This window comes from Phyllostomus hastatus, unplaced genomic scaffold (genome assembly GCF_019186645.2).
Source record: "Phyllostomus hastatus isolate PE091 unplaced genomic scaffold, TTU_PhHast_1.1 phas_scaffold_345, whole genome shotgun sequence".
In the NCBI taxonomy this organism is placed as follows: Eukaryota; Metazoa; Chordata; class Mammalia; order Chiroptera; family Phyllostomidae; genus Phyllostomus; species Phyllostomus hastatus.
Genome location: NW_025334024.1, coordinates 30,014,144 through 30,029,816, shown reverse-complemented (window position 1 = coordinate 30,029,816; position 15,673 = coordinate 30,014,144). Strand labels below are relative to the sequence as shown.

The following is a 15,673-nucleotide window of genomic DNA, read 5'->3' as shown; positions in this document are numbered from 1 at the left end:
TGGCAGACGGACCATCCAAGTTCAGAGGCACGGGACAGCAAACAAAAGCTCCACGTGGAGTTTCCCGTGCAGGCTTCCTGACAGCACGCAGGCTGGGCTCCGGGGCCCTGCACCCCGCGGGGGAAGGGGAGCCACGGGGGAGCCGCGCCGCCTTTGTGACCCGTCTGCCGGCGCCCGCGGCCTCGCTTCCAGCAGGGCAGGTCCCGGCCGTGATGTCGGCAAGACGGAGCCACGTTCTTCTGGCAGCGCCGTAGCCAAGGGGAGGGGGGTGCCGTTCCCCCCCGACTGTCCTGGGGGGGCGTGGAAGTCCAGAGCCCCGCCCAGCCTGAACAGGACCGGGTGGGGGCGGGGCCCCTGCTCCGTCCGGGCGCGTCCTGTCTGAGCGTTTTCTGTCCTGCCCTTCCTGGGACCCTTGGCTGGAGAGAGCAGGCTCTGGGGGCCTTTTCCTTCTGCTGGGCACCTCCCGGCATTCCCCGCTTCTTGCGTCTTCGGGCCCGGTCTGGTGCGGACGAGGCGGAGAGGAAGCCCGGGACCTTAGCCCGGCGTTGTTTCTGGAACCCCGAGGTTCCCGGCCAGCCCGCCTGCCTTCTTCCTGAGCCGCCTCCTCGTCGTCCTCGGTGTGGTCCCCGGGCCTCTCAGCGGCACTGAGTGAGGGCACAGGGGACGTTGCCGACCCCACTGGTGTTGTAAGGCTCCCATGCATTTGCTCTCCTGTAACGCAATGACGCCTACTGCGGAACGTCTCTGCGGGCGCCCCTAGAAAAGGTGGGTCACCGAGCCACGAATGGCTGAGGACCGTGGGCCTCAGCTTCCAAGTGCATTCAAGCACCTGGAGGGCCTTTTCGCACCGATGGCTGGGTCTCGCTGCTGGGGAGGGGGTTCCTGGGTGACCCTGATGCTCCGGACACCCTGCTCTGCGAGTCACCGCCTTAGAGACACGCTGGGGTCGTGGCAGATCGTCATTTTAAATGACGTTAATGGCGTATGCAGTTGCTTGCAGAAGAACATTGCCCTAAGTAAAATAAATCGGATATCAGGCCTAAAAATACTTAAAGGTGAATATGTATAAGATGACAGTGCTGTATTTTTAATGAAATGGGGGCCCTCTCGTTTTCAGCACTATTGTATGTGGTCTTTGAGAGTCCAAAGCGGCACGCCTTTTGTTACAAAGAGAATAAAGCAGGAAATAAATAAATTAAAAAAAAAAAAAGGAAAGAGGGAGGTGTGGTGGTCAGCTGTCTCGTGAAGGTAAAATGACCCGGTTTTATTAGCCCCTCGGCCAAGAGTATGTGAATGTTTGGACCCAACCACGCTCTGGGTAAACTCGCGACACGCGAGGTCTTTTTCAAGGCTCAGGGCGGCCGTCAGAAAACCTCTTTTGCGTGGATCCAAGCCCACCATGCCACCCTAGTTTCCGTGGGGCATGCGCCGCCGTGACCCCCCGTCCTTCGAGCTCACCCTCGGCCCGAGGTGGCGAGGACGCACGAGGCCAGAATTAAAACCGCTCCCGCCCAGGGTGCGGCCATTTGTGTGGGCCAGGCGAACCCGGAGGTGTCTCCCCCAAGATCACCGACTATAAAAAAGAGGAATTAAAACAGTGATCCGTCAGGCTGAAGTCTCCTGGTCATTATTCTTCCTGCGGAAGTTGTTGTGAGTGTTCGTCCGGAGCCTTGCGCATGAATATTCATCAGATGGCGGTTCTCGTCCGGGGGCCAGATAATGTCAGAGTTACGAAGTGCTTCCTTTTCTCTCCCAGCTCCGTCGGCCTGGCCAAAGCTGCTCTGGAAGCGATTAACGGATTCAACCTCTTCGGCAGCCAGGTAAGAGAACGGCAGTGGCAACAACAGACGTTGATTACTTTTTTAATTACGTGTTTAATTAACCCGGCCATCCATTCAGCAAGGCATTGCTCGTGACCAGAGAGTGTCTGAGATTTACGAAGCAGCCCGTGATTGAACAGGCTTCCCTTTGAGTATGATTTGCCGGGTAAATTCTCATTCCCCAACTAAAAAACATTGCCTAAGTAAAAAAAATCTTTTGATAAAGAATTCTCATTATCTTTGTTCAATAACTTTCCCCTCAAGCCCCTTGATGAGCTTTCCCATCAGGTGTTTCCACTCCAGCTTGCGTGTTGCTTGTGGTGCACGCGTGTCAGTGTGCAGCCCGTGTGCAGGGGCACCTATGTGTCAGCGTGCAGCCCCTGTGCAGGGGCGTCTGTGTGTCAGCGTGCAGCCCGTGTGCAGGGGCATCCGTGTGTCAGCGTGCAGCCCGTGTGCAGGGGCACCCATGTGTCAGCGTGCAGCCCCTGTGCAGGGGCGTCTGTGTGTCAGCGTGCAGCCCCTGTGCAGGGGCACCCATGTGTCAGCGTGCAGCCCGTGTGCAGGGGCACCCATGTGTCAGCGTGCAGCCCCTGTGCAGGGGCGTCTGTGTGTCAGCGTGCAGCCCCTGTGCAGGGGCACCCATGTGTCAGCGTGCAGCCCCTGTGCAGGGGCGTCTGTGTGTCAGCGTGCAGCCCCTGTGCAGGGGCACCCATGTGTCAGCGTGCAGCCCCTGTGCAGGGGCGTCTGTGTGTCAGCGTGCAGCCCCTGTGCAGGGGCACCCATGTGTCAGCGTGCAGCCCGTGTGCAGGGGCACCCATGTGTCAGCGTGCAGCCCGTGTGCAGGGGCATCTGTGTGTCAGCGTGCAGCCCCTGTGCAGGGGCACCCATGTGTCAGCGTGCAGCCCCTGTGCAGGGGCGTCTGTGTGTCAGCGTGCAGCCCCTGTGCAGGGGCACCCATGTGTCAGCGTGCAGCCCGTGTGCAGGGGCACCCATGTGTCAGCGTGCAGCCCCTGTGCAGGGGCGTCTGTGTGTCAGCGTGCAGCCCCTGTGCAGGGGCACCCATGTGTCAGCGTGCAGCCCGTGTGCAGGGGCACCCATGTGTCAGCGTGCAGCCCGTGTGCAGGGGCATCCGTGTGTCAGCGTGCAGCCCGTGTGCAGGGGCACCTGTGTGACCGTGTGCAGCCCGTGTGCAGGGGCACCTGTGTGACTGTGTGCAGCCCGTGTGCAGGGGCGTCTGTGTGACTGTGTGCAGCCCGTGTGCAGGGGCGTCTGTGTGACTGTGTGCAGCCCGTGTGCAGGGGCGTCTGTGTGTCAGCGTGCAGCCCGTGTGCAGGGGCACCTGTGTGTCAGCGTGCAGCCCGTGTGCAGGGGCACCTGTGTGTCAGCGTGCAGCCCGTGTGCAGGGGCACCTGTGTGTCAGCGTGCAGCCCGTGTGCAGGGGCACCTGTGTGTCAGCGTGCAGCCCGTGTGCAGGGGCACCTGTGTGTCAGCGTGCAGCCCGTGTGCAGGGGCACCTGTGTGTCAGCGTGCAGCCCGTGTGCAGGGGCACCTGTGTGTCAGTGTGCAGCCCGTGTGCAGGGGCGTCTGTGTGTCAGCGTGCAGCCTGTGTGCAGGGGTGTCTGTGTGACCGCGTGCAGCCCGTGTGCAGGGGCACCCGTGTGTCAGCGTGCAGCCCGTGTGCAGGGGCATCCGTGTGTCAGCGTGCAGCCAAAGCGACAGAAGTTCTGACCCCAGCGAACCCTCGGCTGGCTAGGATCATGCGTCTCCATCTCATTTCCCTTGGAATGAAAGGGAAACCCTGGGGGCCGCCTCAAATTTTCGTGAGGTCTTTAACCAGCTTCTGCACGTGATCACGTAAGCATGGGCTGAGCTGTTGATGGAGGGAATAAAACGTAAAGAGCCCAGGGTCCTTCCTGGGATCGAGAAGTCGGCCAATGTCCTGTAGCCATTTTTATACAGATTTCTAAGGTGGAGGGACAAAGGAGGTTGGCTCCAGCGATGCTATAGTCAACCCTGAACTGGTAGAATGCTAACGGGTAAAGCCGCATTCGAGGAGGTCGTACAGAGTGGCCAGTGGTGACGACCTTGTCGCGGCAGTCAGGTGTGGCACTGTGCTCCTCACGTGCGGAACGTGGCGGCGCAGGGTCGCCCCCCCCCCCCCCCGACCGCAGGGCTCTGCTCTTCTCACTGTGCGGCCTCTGGGGGACGGACCCCGTCCCGTCCGGATCCTGGGCAGTGAGGACGCACCCCACGGAAGGGTTGGGAAGGGGAGCAGGACCTCACCACAGTGGGCGCGCACGCGGCGACCCTGAACCGCCCACTGCCAGCACGCTTGTCTCTCAAGACCTCGGGCCGGGGCGAGGAGGGTCACGGCTGCAGGGTCCGCGGGTGGGAGAGCCCCCCGCGTGTCCCGAGTGCTGACACTGCGCCTCTCCTGGGGGTCCGGGGGCCTCCGCAGGGGCCCCGGCCCCTGGCCGCCTGTCTCTTCCTCCTGAAGAGTCCGAGACTTGTGGATGCCACACGTACCTGCCACATCTTCTACTTCCTCCCCCCGCCTCGCTCTCGGTGTGTTCACTTAAATGTGTGTGTGTGTGCACGCCTGTGTAAGAGAGAAATCGGAGGGCAGGCAGGCAGGCAGGAGGGGGCAGGAGGGCAAGTGGCACAGTGAAGGGCAGCCGTGTGCACAGCAGCCCAGAGGGACGGGACCACCCGAGTGCCCACTGACGGACGGACGGGTGGACAGAGGAAGTGCGGAGGGCACGCACGCACGACAGAGCAGGAGAGACGGACGGGCACTACACGGCCTCACGGACGTGCGGGATAGGGATAAAGCAGAACAAACAGCCAGAGCCCCCAGGGCCCAGAGGCAGCCAGCCAGCCGATGGGCGGTTGCCCGCGGGGGGGGGGGGGCACCCGGGGTGCAGAGGGTCGCAGGCGCACGCTCCCAGGCACACGTGAGGCCGTGTGCTCGCGCACCAGAGCGCAGTCGCAGAGCTCAGTGCGTTCGGGAGTTGGCCCAAGCTGCCAGCCTCCCCGCGGGCTGTGCGGGTGCGGTCGGGGGGTGCGGGCAGGGTCGCGGGGGCTCCGGGGACGGGGCGGGGAAACACGACGTCCACAGTTGGCCAGGGGTTCTGCACGGCCCGTCCCCATAGAACGCCCTTCCACACGCCGTCCCGACCCGGAGAAGTCCGCCCACGGTGGAGGCCGCTCACGCGTGCGGACTGGTCACGGCGCTGCGGATGGCGCTGGCCTCTCCCCTTGGACACGCGCAGGCCCGAGTCAGTGCGTCTGACCGTCCGAAGCAGGCGACGATTGGTCCCGTGTGTGCGCCCTCCTGGAGGATGTTTTTAAAAGACTCGCTGCCGAATGGGAGCAGCCGCCCGAGGCCCCGGGCGCGTTCACGCCCTGGCGGCCTGGGGCCGAGTGCCGGAAGCAGGGTCTGTTTGTCAGGAGGACCGCAAACGATGCAGTTCACCGGCCTTCGGCCTCGGTGTGAGAGCCCGGGGGTGGTGCGAGGTTTCTTTCCCCGTGCTCGTGTTTCTGAGGGGCTGGCCCAGGAAGAGATCTCGACAAATAAACCCTGTATTTTTGGCCAGAAAATACAAGTTGGCTGTTTATACTAAATAATAGCAAGAATTGCCAAATTTGCCATTTTGCTTCATTATTTATACATTATCCTGCTTGGATTGTGTCTTTAAAAATTCAGCTCAGGGCAGACTGATACGGCATGCAGTGACCTTTATTCACTGCCAGCCGGAGAGTAAAGTAAGCCCTATTATTCTGTGCATTCATAGACTGCCAACAACTCGAACCCTCCCGTTTCTCTGCCCCCCTTTTTTGTTCTAACCCCGCCCCACCGCTGCTCCCCTGTCCCCCAGGTCCAGATCCCAGCTGTGGTCCTCACCTCTTCCAGGCAGCGCCCACCTTCCCCGCCTTGCTGTGCCCCCGTCACCTTCAGGGGCGCCCTCTCATCAGCATCCCGGGTCTGAGCCCCTCAGCTGGCCCCTGGCCCGCCCTGCGTGGACGGCCCTTTCGTTTCAGTGCTCGCCCGGCCCAGGGCGGAGCATCCCCGGGCCACTGCCGGAGGCCAGAGGCCAGAGGGCAGGTGCCGTCCTGTCCGCTCTCCTGAAAGCGGAGGAAGCAGGCTTGTCCGACTCAGTCTGGCGAGGAGAGAGGCAGGCGAGGGCAGCTGCGCGTCCGTCGTGTGGTGGCTGAGCGACAGCCCCTCCCACTCGGTGTCCGATGGCTGATTTGTTGGAGTTGAGAGAGGCGCCAGAATGGTACTGTCACTGGCCAGTCCTGCCCCTTCCCGAGCTGCACCCGTGCGTGGCCCGAGCCGACACCCGTGCGTGGACGTGGGCCAGCCGGGAAATGGCACGGGTTGGTTCCGACGCGTGCGCCTGGGGCCTAGGACCGCCGCTCTGCGTTCCTGGCCGGGCGGGCCACATGGCAGCGGTGGGTGCGGCGCGCTCCGGCTTCAGGGTGGGAAGGGGGGGAGGTTCCGCAGGCTGTGTCGGACCCGCGTGGTTTTCATGATGGCCCTCCTCCTCCTTTCCCCACGGAGCTGGAGCTGTCCGGGCGTTCTCCCGAGAGCGAGCCGTCTTCACACGCCCACATCGTCCTCTCTGATTCCCAGAAACACCTGGCTCCCCTGGGAACGGAGCTCAACCTCGTTTGCCTGTGGCTCTGCTCTCGGATGCGGAGGGCACCGACAGTGGCGGAAGAGTGCATTGCTTTTAACTTGGTGAAACTCGGTTAGCCACCGGTGAACACTCCTTTGTTCAAGTTTTGGGTTCTTACTTGAGCGATATTTTTTAGTGTGGGAAGTTGTGTGACTTAGAGACGTGACTTGGAGCCCTCGCTGTGTGAAACTAGGGTTTGGCACCCTTTTTCAGTAAGATGGGAATGCTGGTGTCTGCACACGGGGTTACACGAGACCGTCCATGAGAGGCAGGAAGCCCAGTGGCTGACACCCGGTGCATACTGGCTGGTGTTACCTGCAGTATTATTATTATTATTATTATTATTATTATTATTATTATTATTATTATTATTATTTGAGGTTCTCCTGTGTTCATGTTTTAATCAAGTATTGTTTATATCCATAATTCCAGGTTGTGTCTGAATTTTTGCAGTTTGACCATGTAATCAACATTCTCTACTAGGACTGAACAATGAGATTTCATGAATCTGTATTAGTGTTTGCATCATTCCTGGTCAAAAACGTTAACTAAACTAGTATTTGTACTTTTATTAAAGAAAGTATCTGTAATTGATTAGTTATCTTATAGTCAATACATTTGGGTTTGTAAGAACGCTAAGGAGAAATGGGGAACATAGAAAAGTAACATTTATTTTTTATTATAAAACTGGTAGGTTTATTGCAAGACATTTGGGAAACACTGACCGTGTTTGTTCAAAAGGAGGTCAAAGCCCTCCGCAGCTCCGCTCCCCAGGGCGGCCAGTTTGTGTTTCCCAGAAACTCTGGAACCGCCCTCCCGGCAGGGTGGCGGCCCAGACGCCGCCCCCCCCGCCCCCCCCCCCCCCCGCTGCAAGTCCTCCCCCCCATTCTCTGTCCCCTCTCTGTCGCCCCAGGGCTGCTCGTGGTCGGTGATCTTCGTGGACCTGGACGCCCACAACCGCAACCGGCAGACACTATGCTCGCTGCTGCCCCGGGAGTCAAGGTCGCATGTGAGGAGCCCCCCCCCCCCCCGCCCCCCACCGACCCGCCCCCGGCTGCCGCGCGGGGCGTTTCTCCCTGACACGCTGTCTGCGGGTTTTCTGTAGGGGCCATTTGTGCCTCTACTTTTAGAAAACACCCCAAAGGGAGTGATTCCATGATTTAAAAATAACTGTCGTGTAGAGGTGAAGAAAGATTTTGGTAAAAGGAAAGTAGAACCCGCAAACATGCAAGTAACGTGCTCTCTGCTCGTTACTTCACCGCTCAGTGATCGTCTCGGGCGACACGTTGGTGCTTCCCGGCTTCCACGCACTTTATGTGCGCACACACAGCGTTTTCACTTTGCAAAACCGGAAGAATGTTGTCCGCAATGCTCGACAGCCCGTCCATGTACGGACCTGTTCGCGTGTCAGCGAGCGTCTCTGCAACATGCGTGTTAGTGGCTGCTGCGTTACCCGCCTCATCGCGGAGCATTTAGACGGCTTCGAGTTTTTCACTATTACAGACCATTGTTATGACGAACGAAGTCGTAATGACTGATTATCGTTGTTAAATTTTCACACACCGCCTTAATGAGTATCAAGTGTGAGTTTGGGGGCGAACCTTGAGAAAATACTCCTCGTTAACGCGCAAAGATTCCACCGCGCCCCCGCCCCCCAAGGCTTCCCATGCCGCACCTTAGAGACGTCTCTGTGCCCCGGAGCCCACACCCTCGCTGGCTGTCTCCCCACCCCCATCGGCTTCCCCGAGGCCCTCCGTGGCTGTCTCCATGTCCCCGTGGGCGTCTCCATGTCCCTCCGTGGCCCCGTGGGCGCCGACGTCCCTCCTTCCCCCCGCCGCCCAGAACACAGACGCCGCCCTGCTGCCCTGCATCAGCTACCCCGCCTTCGCCCTGGACGACGAGGCGCTGTTCATGCAGACGCTCGACAAGGTGGTCCGGAAACTTAAAGGAAAGTACGGATTCAAGCGCTTCTTGAGAGACGGGTACCGCACGTCCTTGGAAGACCCCAACAGACGCTACTACAAGCCGGCTGAGATCAAGGTACGGCGACAACACCCCGCGCGGCCCCAGCGCCCATGGGGGAGGGGCGGCCTCCCCGGGTGCGCGCCCCGGCTCTGCCGCCTCGCGGCCGTGGGCAGCTGCGTCAGCCCCTCCGTGGGCCGCGCTCCCCGCTGGCGGGAGGACGGTGCGCGCCGCCCTTGGCCTTGCTGCCGGGGCCCCGCGCGGGTGGGATGGGCTGACCGGCGTGAGCGTGCGCAGGGCGGACACCAGCACGCGACAGCGGGACACACGCGGGGAGGGCAGCTTCCGCGACGGTTTGCTCGCACTGGCACGCCTCCCTGTGCAAGGTGGCCCTGAATACCGAGTCTGACGTGTTCCGTATTCCCAGGACACGTGCGTAGCGCTGTATCTGGATTTATACTGGCTGATTTTAAAAATATTTTATTTATTTAATTTTTGAGAGTGGGGAGGGAGAAAGAGGGAGAAACATCAGTGTGCGAGAGAATCCACCGGTTGCCTCTTTCACGCCCCCACCTGGGGACCTGGCCCACAACCCAGGCCCGTGCCCCGACTGGGAATCGAACCGGCAGCAGCTCAATCCACGGAGCCACGCCAGCCATGGCCAGATTTACCTAGCTGATTTTAAGCTGTGCGGAAAGCTGTCCAGCCCAAGAAGGCCAGCACCCCTCCACAGTGCTGAAGAGTTGCTTTAGCGGGCAGACCGCAGGTCGTGAGCACGGTCACAGCTGTGGCTCGCTCGCTGAGGACAGGTGCGGTCTCGTGAACCTCTGTGCCAATAGTCCACCCTCCGGTGCCCAGGGCAGATCCTACAACGAGGAGTTATTTGGCCCACAGTGTCCCCAGTGCTGAGGCTGGGAGACCGCGGTGCAGACCAGCAGGCCGTCACCGTGGTCGCCCCCAGCGGCCTGCCAGCGGGAGCTCCATTGCCCTGAACCCCCGTCCGCACTCCCCACTGTCCGTCTCGCAGGTCGGTCTAAGGAGCAAACGCCACCCGGCCCGGGACTCACCAGCGCGTCCAGACCACAGCCTCCTCCTGCGGCTCCCCAGGCCCTTCCCGATGTGGCTGGCCCGGCCCCCTCGCTGGGTTTCCGCTCTCACCGTCCTTCCTTGCCCCCCACCCCTGGACCCCGGGCTCACTGTCAGCCCCTTCGACAGACTCTGTGCCGCGAGTCTGCCGTTTGCACGGCCGTGAGGTTCCCTCGGCGCGTCTCCCTGGATGAATCTGTCCGGCATTACTTAGGGTCTCTCCCTTCTCATACATCCTTCTCGGACCCTGGACCGAGACGCCGGGGTCCTCTCCCCGTGTTCCTGATGTCCCGTGCACGGACACTGCAGAAGGGGCGGCAGCTGGTTCCTCCCGGGCCCGCCCCCGCAGGGGGGCTGGGGGCCTCCAGGGCGGGCGCCCCGGGAGCCTTGGGAACCCCCTGTCTCCCGACGCGGGCCGTTGCCGCGTTCTTAGTGATGTTTACTGAAGGAGTGCGTGCTGGGTTAAACAGATGAGCCCTCGCATAATGAGGTGTGAGAATTTTTTATTAAGGAACAATGAAACTGCTTATGAAATCAGTCCCATTTTGTTACTAGCACAGATACATATTTTTGTATATCCTGACTGTCATTGTTCTCATGAATGTGTATTTCTAACTAACACAATTGTTCCGATGAATCGCTCATGAAGTGTTTAACATTCTGTTTTCTGTTTCAGCTGTTTGACGGCATTGAATGTGAATTTCCCATATTTTTCCTGTACATGGTGATCGACGGTGAGTGAGTGCGTCTCCCGAAACCTGCGCTTCCGGGCGGGCGCGTGAAGAGGGCGGAGGTGACGTCTGACTCGGCCCCGGAGGCCGCCCTGGCCTCGGTCACTCCTCTGCGTCCTCACACGCTTTCCCGCTGTCTGACTGCACGCTAAATCGTTTAAGGCATCGAGAATACAAATTGGAGTTGTTTTTAAAATGGCACAGCTACCTTTTCATGTCGACAAAGCAGACTTTTCAGTGCGTAGGACCCATGAATGCTAATTTAATCTGCGACGTTGCGAACACCGCTAACATTTATATCGACGAACAGAGACATTTCAATTAAAATGCAGCTCTCAGTTCTAAATGCTAACGTGACCTTCTAAAATTGATTTCCTGGAAAAACATCACGCATTCTCATTAGCTTTTTTCCATTTTATTTTTATCGTTTATGTAGAAAATTACCAAAATAATTACAACGGGGCTGATAGATTTTTCCACGGTAAAAATTTCTTTGGGCTCAGATGCCATTGGACTTTCCCTTTTACGTTTTAGGCGTCTTCAGAGGCGACTCCCGACAAGTGCAGGAGTACCAGGGCCTCCTGGCCCCCGTGCTTCATCAGACCGCGGAAGGTACGGTCGGCTCGCTTTTCCAAGAAGTTTTTCCCACCAATGTTTCCTCAGTGTTCCTCCGAAACGTACAAATGATTCCTTTGAAGCAGAGCAGTTTATAGTCAATTGAAAAAAAAAAGTGAGTGGCCCTTGAATAAATCAGAAAGAATGGCTGTTCATTTGTCGCAGTAAACTTGTTTTTGCGAAAGGGGTTCCTCTGGCAGGACGGGTGGTGAGGCGCTGGGGCGGCCGTGGCCCCAGTGACCGGCTGCCCCTCCTCGCCTCTCCGAGGCACGACAGCACGGGAAGTGGCCGGCTGTCCCCCAGGTCACCAGCAGCGCCGCGTCCCGGCGAGTGCAGCCCCCAGGGCCCCCAGAGGCCGTGCCCGAGCCTGCAGGTGTGGCCCGCTGCTGGAGCCGCCCGGCCTCCTCCTCCTGGGGGCGGCTCCCAGGGCTTCGGAGCGCTGTTTCCAGTGCCACAGGCCGAACCCCCACCCCCAGGCGGGATTTGGTGTTTCGGGGGGCAGGGTCAGAAGGCCCAGTCCAGCGAGCAGCACCCTGGCTTCCGTTCGGTACCCGCCAGCAGGGCCCAAAGGAGAACGCACCTGGTTTTCCTGGGCGACGCTGCCGCCGCTGTCAGAGGGCCTGGGAGAGGTCCCAGGAGTCTTTGGTGTGTGGGACTGTCCGCAGATAGGACCGCGTTCCCCGGGGCGCCCCGCTCTGAGAGCGCCCCTGTGGGGAAGGACGGACGGGGAAGACTGCGGGGGCCGGGGCCAGCGGCTGGTCTCGTGGACCCGGGACGGCACCGGCCCCTCCGGTCGCGGGTGGGGTCTGTCGTTTCCCTTTGGTGCTTTCCTCCGTGGAGGGTCCCGGCCTCAGCGTGTCACACCCGTGCTCAGCCTTTGACGTACCCGCGAGAGCCGTGAGACGCTCATGGGCGGACTGAACTCCGAGTTTAAGTCGATGTTCAAGCCGGTCCCTTACGTCTCACGCCCCGGAGAGCCGCTGCCCCGTGAGAGAGGCGACCCAGTGCGTGTCATGACCCGTGTGACTCTCGCCGTCCCGGGTCGGACCGTGAGGCGTGCGGGCGGCGGGCTGCCGTGCCGGCGGCGGGGGTGCGAGCCTCGGTGCGGGCGTGGGCGCGGCCGGGGTGCTGCCCGCACGGTTCCCTCCCAACACGGACTCCCCGTGGGTGTGAGGTGCAGACGCCGCCGTCGGCTGACGCGCGGCGAAGGAGGGGTTGTGAAGAACCTGCACAGCTTTACTTTTGAAAACCTGTTTCCCGTGGGCTGGTGCTACAGAAAGTCCTAGAATGTTGTTGTTTTGCTCTTTATACTGTCCACCAAGACTCTAGTCTTTAAACAATAATGTAGTTTCTACTAAGGAAGTGGGTGGGTCACAGGGGCAGGCGGGTTCTTCTCTGCAGTGCTGATGGCACATGGCGGCCGGTGGGCTCAGTGTTTGGATGGGGGGATTCCTTCGCTCCGCCCAGCAGCTAGGGTGGGGGCTTTCCGTTTAGGGTGACCCCCGACCCTCGTCTGGGAGGCTCCCACGGCCGAGCCCTGCCGTGCACAGCGGCTGCCATGTCCCCGAATATTTGCTCATGATCTCAGTCTCTGTTGGCTCGCCCAAGGGAGCAGAAACAAGCGCCACCGAAGGGGACTGCGGGCGGTGGCTGGTGCGGAGTGCACGCTGTCCGATGTCAGACCGCGGTGCAGGGTCGAGAAGCTCCTTCCACGGCACCCCTGGCAGCTTCCGAGGGGGCCGCGGCACTCCGTCCTATGCGGCCCCCCTCGGAGCCCTGGCGCTAGCTCCTGGGGGCCACTCCACCTCCCCCCACCCCCCTACCCTGCTCTCTGCTCACCGCACGTCCTCGTGGGGGGAGGGGGAGGCCGTGGCCGCGGGGAGGGCGCTGCCCGCCGGGCTCTAACCGCCTCTGTCCCGCCGCCGCAGGCCACCCGGTCGTGCCCAAGTACTACTACGTGCCCGCGGACTTCGTGGAGCTTGAGAAGCGGAGCCCTGGCAGCCAGAAGCGCTTCCCCAGCAACTGCGGCCGCGACGGGAAGCTGTTTCTCTGGGGGCAGGCCCTTTATGTCATCGCCCAGCTCCTGGGTAAGTGGGGAGACCCCGGCCCGTGGGAGCCCGTCCCTGCCGACGTTTTTCTTGGACGTGGGCGGAGCGCAAGCCGCCGAGGGTCCCGGGGGAGTTTCTGGGCCCAGAAAGGCCCAGAAATATGCCTGTCTCGCTGGAGGTGACGGATGGTTTCTGGGACGACAGTCAGACGGGCTCGGGGTCCGCCGCGGTCACGCGGGGCCGCCTGTGGCTCGGGGGGCGGGTCTGCAGCAGGAGGCCGCAGGCGCCTGGGTTCGCTCCCACTCGCTGCGACAAAACTCCGGTTCGGTCTAACGGTCGTGTTCGGTCAGGGCTTCAGTAAACCACTTGCCCAGAGGAACTGCTGATCTCTAAGTTCTCTCCTTCCCAATAAATACACCGCGGGTTTGCTTGGCCGGGTGCTAAATGGGACCATTATTCACAGTCCTCTGAGGAGGTGTTTTTCAGCTGCTCCGAACGCTTCGGCCGGCAATGCAGACTCTGGCCCCCCCGGAAATGAGGGCTGATGCAGTGACACAGGAGAGAGGGCCGGGCGTCTCGCTGCACCGCGCCCTGCTACAATTTCAACTACTATTAGCATTTGCATCAGAAAGGCCGTCGTCCTGTGAGAGCCGGGATGCTTTCACGCTAACAGATCATGAGCCGGGCGGGCGCAGACACCACCTGCGCGGCGGGGGCAGCCGCTGGCTGTGTGGAGCGCCGTGTCCTCTTTGTTGTTCCGGGGCCGCGGCGTGCACACGGCGCGTGTCTGTGCCGTGGGAGAGAGCGTCTTGGGTTTCTTTGTCTGCGTTCCGTTTGGGCAGAATACTTCAAAGTCCAGGTTTCCCGTTCAAGCTTCCCACAAATAATATAGAACAGCAAATAGAAGCTAATGCAAGAGAAGAGAATTAAGTCAATGCTGTTTTTAAAACTTCTCATTTCCTGGCCGCATTTTCCAGGTCTCCACATGAACTTTTAATGCCCATTTAAGAACCTGTAGAAGAATTTCCTTTCATCAAATGGACAGCTTTTGATAAGGAGTTCGTGTTATTTATGCAGAATTTGCTTTCATGTTTTCCAAAGGAGAGAAAAATACATACCTAAATTAGTTTTCTTAGCATGGAGCCCAGGTCGGTAAGGTTATCTCTGGTGAGAATGTTATTTTTCTCTCTCTAGCAGGAGCACAAAGAAATCTTATTGATACTCAGAGCTAAATAAAAATTTTAGGAAAGAAGTAGCTAAGCCGTGTAAGGACAAGAATCTTAATGCCAGGCTCATGAATTTCTATGCACTGGCGCTCTGCTTGGAAATTACAAATGAGCAGGAGGAAAATCTGTGATTCTGAGGCTGGAAGCCGGTCCCCGGGAGAAGAGACCTGAGGCCTAACCCTCCCTCGGGCGTTCTGCCGCCCGTCCCGCCCGAGGGGGGTCGGCCGGACCGAGCGCTGTGTGGGTGAAGTCTCCGGGGGAGGCGGGGGGCTGAGAAGGCTAATGAGCTGGGGGTGCGGAGTCAGCCCCCCTCGGCATCAGCACGCTGAGCTTTAAAAAAAAAAGGGAGGTTGAAAGCAGTATGGGTCAGTAAAAAAAAGCACTGGCCCCCTCCTCGCGCCCAAGTCAGTGTGCTGAACGTGCGGAGATGCTCAGCACGAGGAGCCTTTTCCTGTGTGAAGACCCCAGTGGACAGAAACGGCCCAGGTCGTGCTTGAATCTCTGTCTCATGGTCACAAAGAAGACGGCTTCAGAGGGGAAGCTGTGTCTCTCTTCTCCGCCGAGCTCCTGACAAGGCCGCGGAGGACACGCAGAAGGTGCTGCACGCACGCCGTGAAGCCGCGCCCCCGCCCGCCCCGGGAGGGAGAGGCGCAGCACAGCCCCCAGCACCCGGGCCCAGCAGCGGCCCCCGGCTCCTGGCCCCCTGGTGTGCACCCCTCCCCCCCCAGCTCAGGAGGATGGGGGTCTCAGGAGGCGGAGTCCTCCAGCTGCTCGTAACCACCAGGCACCTGACCCCACCACCACCGGGCTTCTGGGGGGGTTACTGAGGTTCCAGAGGCGACCACGTTGACGGGCAAAGTCTCTTGGGCTCGTGAGGGGAGCCTGGGCTGGACAGTTGTCTGACAGTGTTTTCTGGATGCTTAGTTAGAGTTACGTGACAATAATAGAACCGTAAACTCTTTCAAAATACGCTGCGGTCGTGTGTGGCTCTCACCGATTCCTGCGAGCTGGCGTCCAGGGAAACCCGACTGGGCTCCCTTGCTCTCTGCGCGCCCTCCCGAGTGACCACACACCAGAGACCACGTGGCTGTCACTCCTTGGTCGGGGCGGAAAGGCCCAACACGGTGCGACCTTTCCTGGCCAAGGCCTCGACTGCCCACTCTGCCGTCAGAAAGCACTTAATTATCACTGCGTGTTTCTTTCTTTAGAAAGATTAGGCTTTGAGAAAATCAGCGTTTCCTGTAAAATAGGTGACTAAATTTGAGACGTGTCCATTTGAAACCGGGTGTGACAGATTTTAAGACACATTTGACTTGTCTTCGAATAAAAGGAGCGTTCGCTGCCCTGCTGTTAAATGCGGAGGTTCAGAAACTCCCTGTGTGGGAGACGCAGTGTGTCAGTGAGGGTCCCCAGGCAGAAATGGCCGTGAAAGTGTTTAGCCCATAAAACTCACTGGAGAATTATCTCTGGACAGAATGCTTCGTGGTTAAGAAAACTAGAGAT

The 15,673-nt window shown here is 59.8% G+C and overlaps 1 protein-coding gene across 4 annotated transcripts in view; it reads left to right on the top strand.

The window, feature by feature from the left end:
• The window catches only part of PHKB (phosphorylase kinase regulatory subunit beta), an 80,916-nt gene that overhangs the window by 34,736 nt on the left and 30,507 nt on the right, over positions 1 to 15,673 (top strand). For all 4 annotated transcript variants that reach the window (XM_045818666.1, XM_045818663.1, XM_045818664.1 and 1 more), the window contains 6 exons: positions 1,757 to 1,820; positions 7,416 to 7,511; positions 8,345 to 8,542; positions 10,227 to 10,284; positions 10,816 to 10,893; positions 12,825 to 12,983. In XM_045818666.1, the coding sequence (XP_045674622.1) occupies positions 1,757 to 1,820; positions 7,416 to 7,511; positions 8,345 to 8,542; positions 10,227 to 10,284; positions 10,816 to 10,893; positions 12,825 to 12,983 (653 nt within the window). The remainder of the gene's footprint in view (positions 1 to 1,756; positions 1,821 to 7,415; positions 7,512 to 8,344; positions 8,543 to 10,226; positions 10,285 to 10,815; positions 10,894 to 12,824; positions 12,984 to 15,673) is intronic.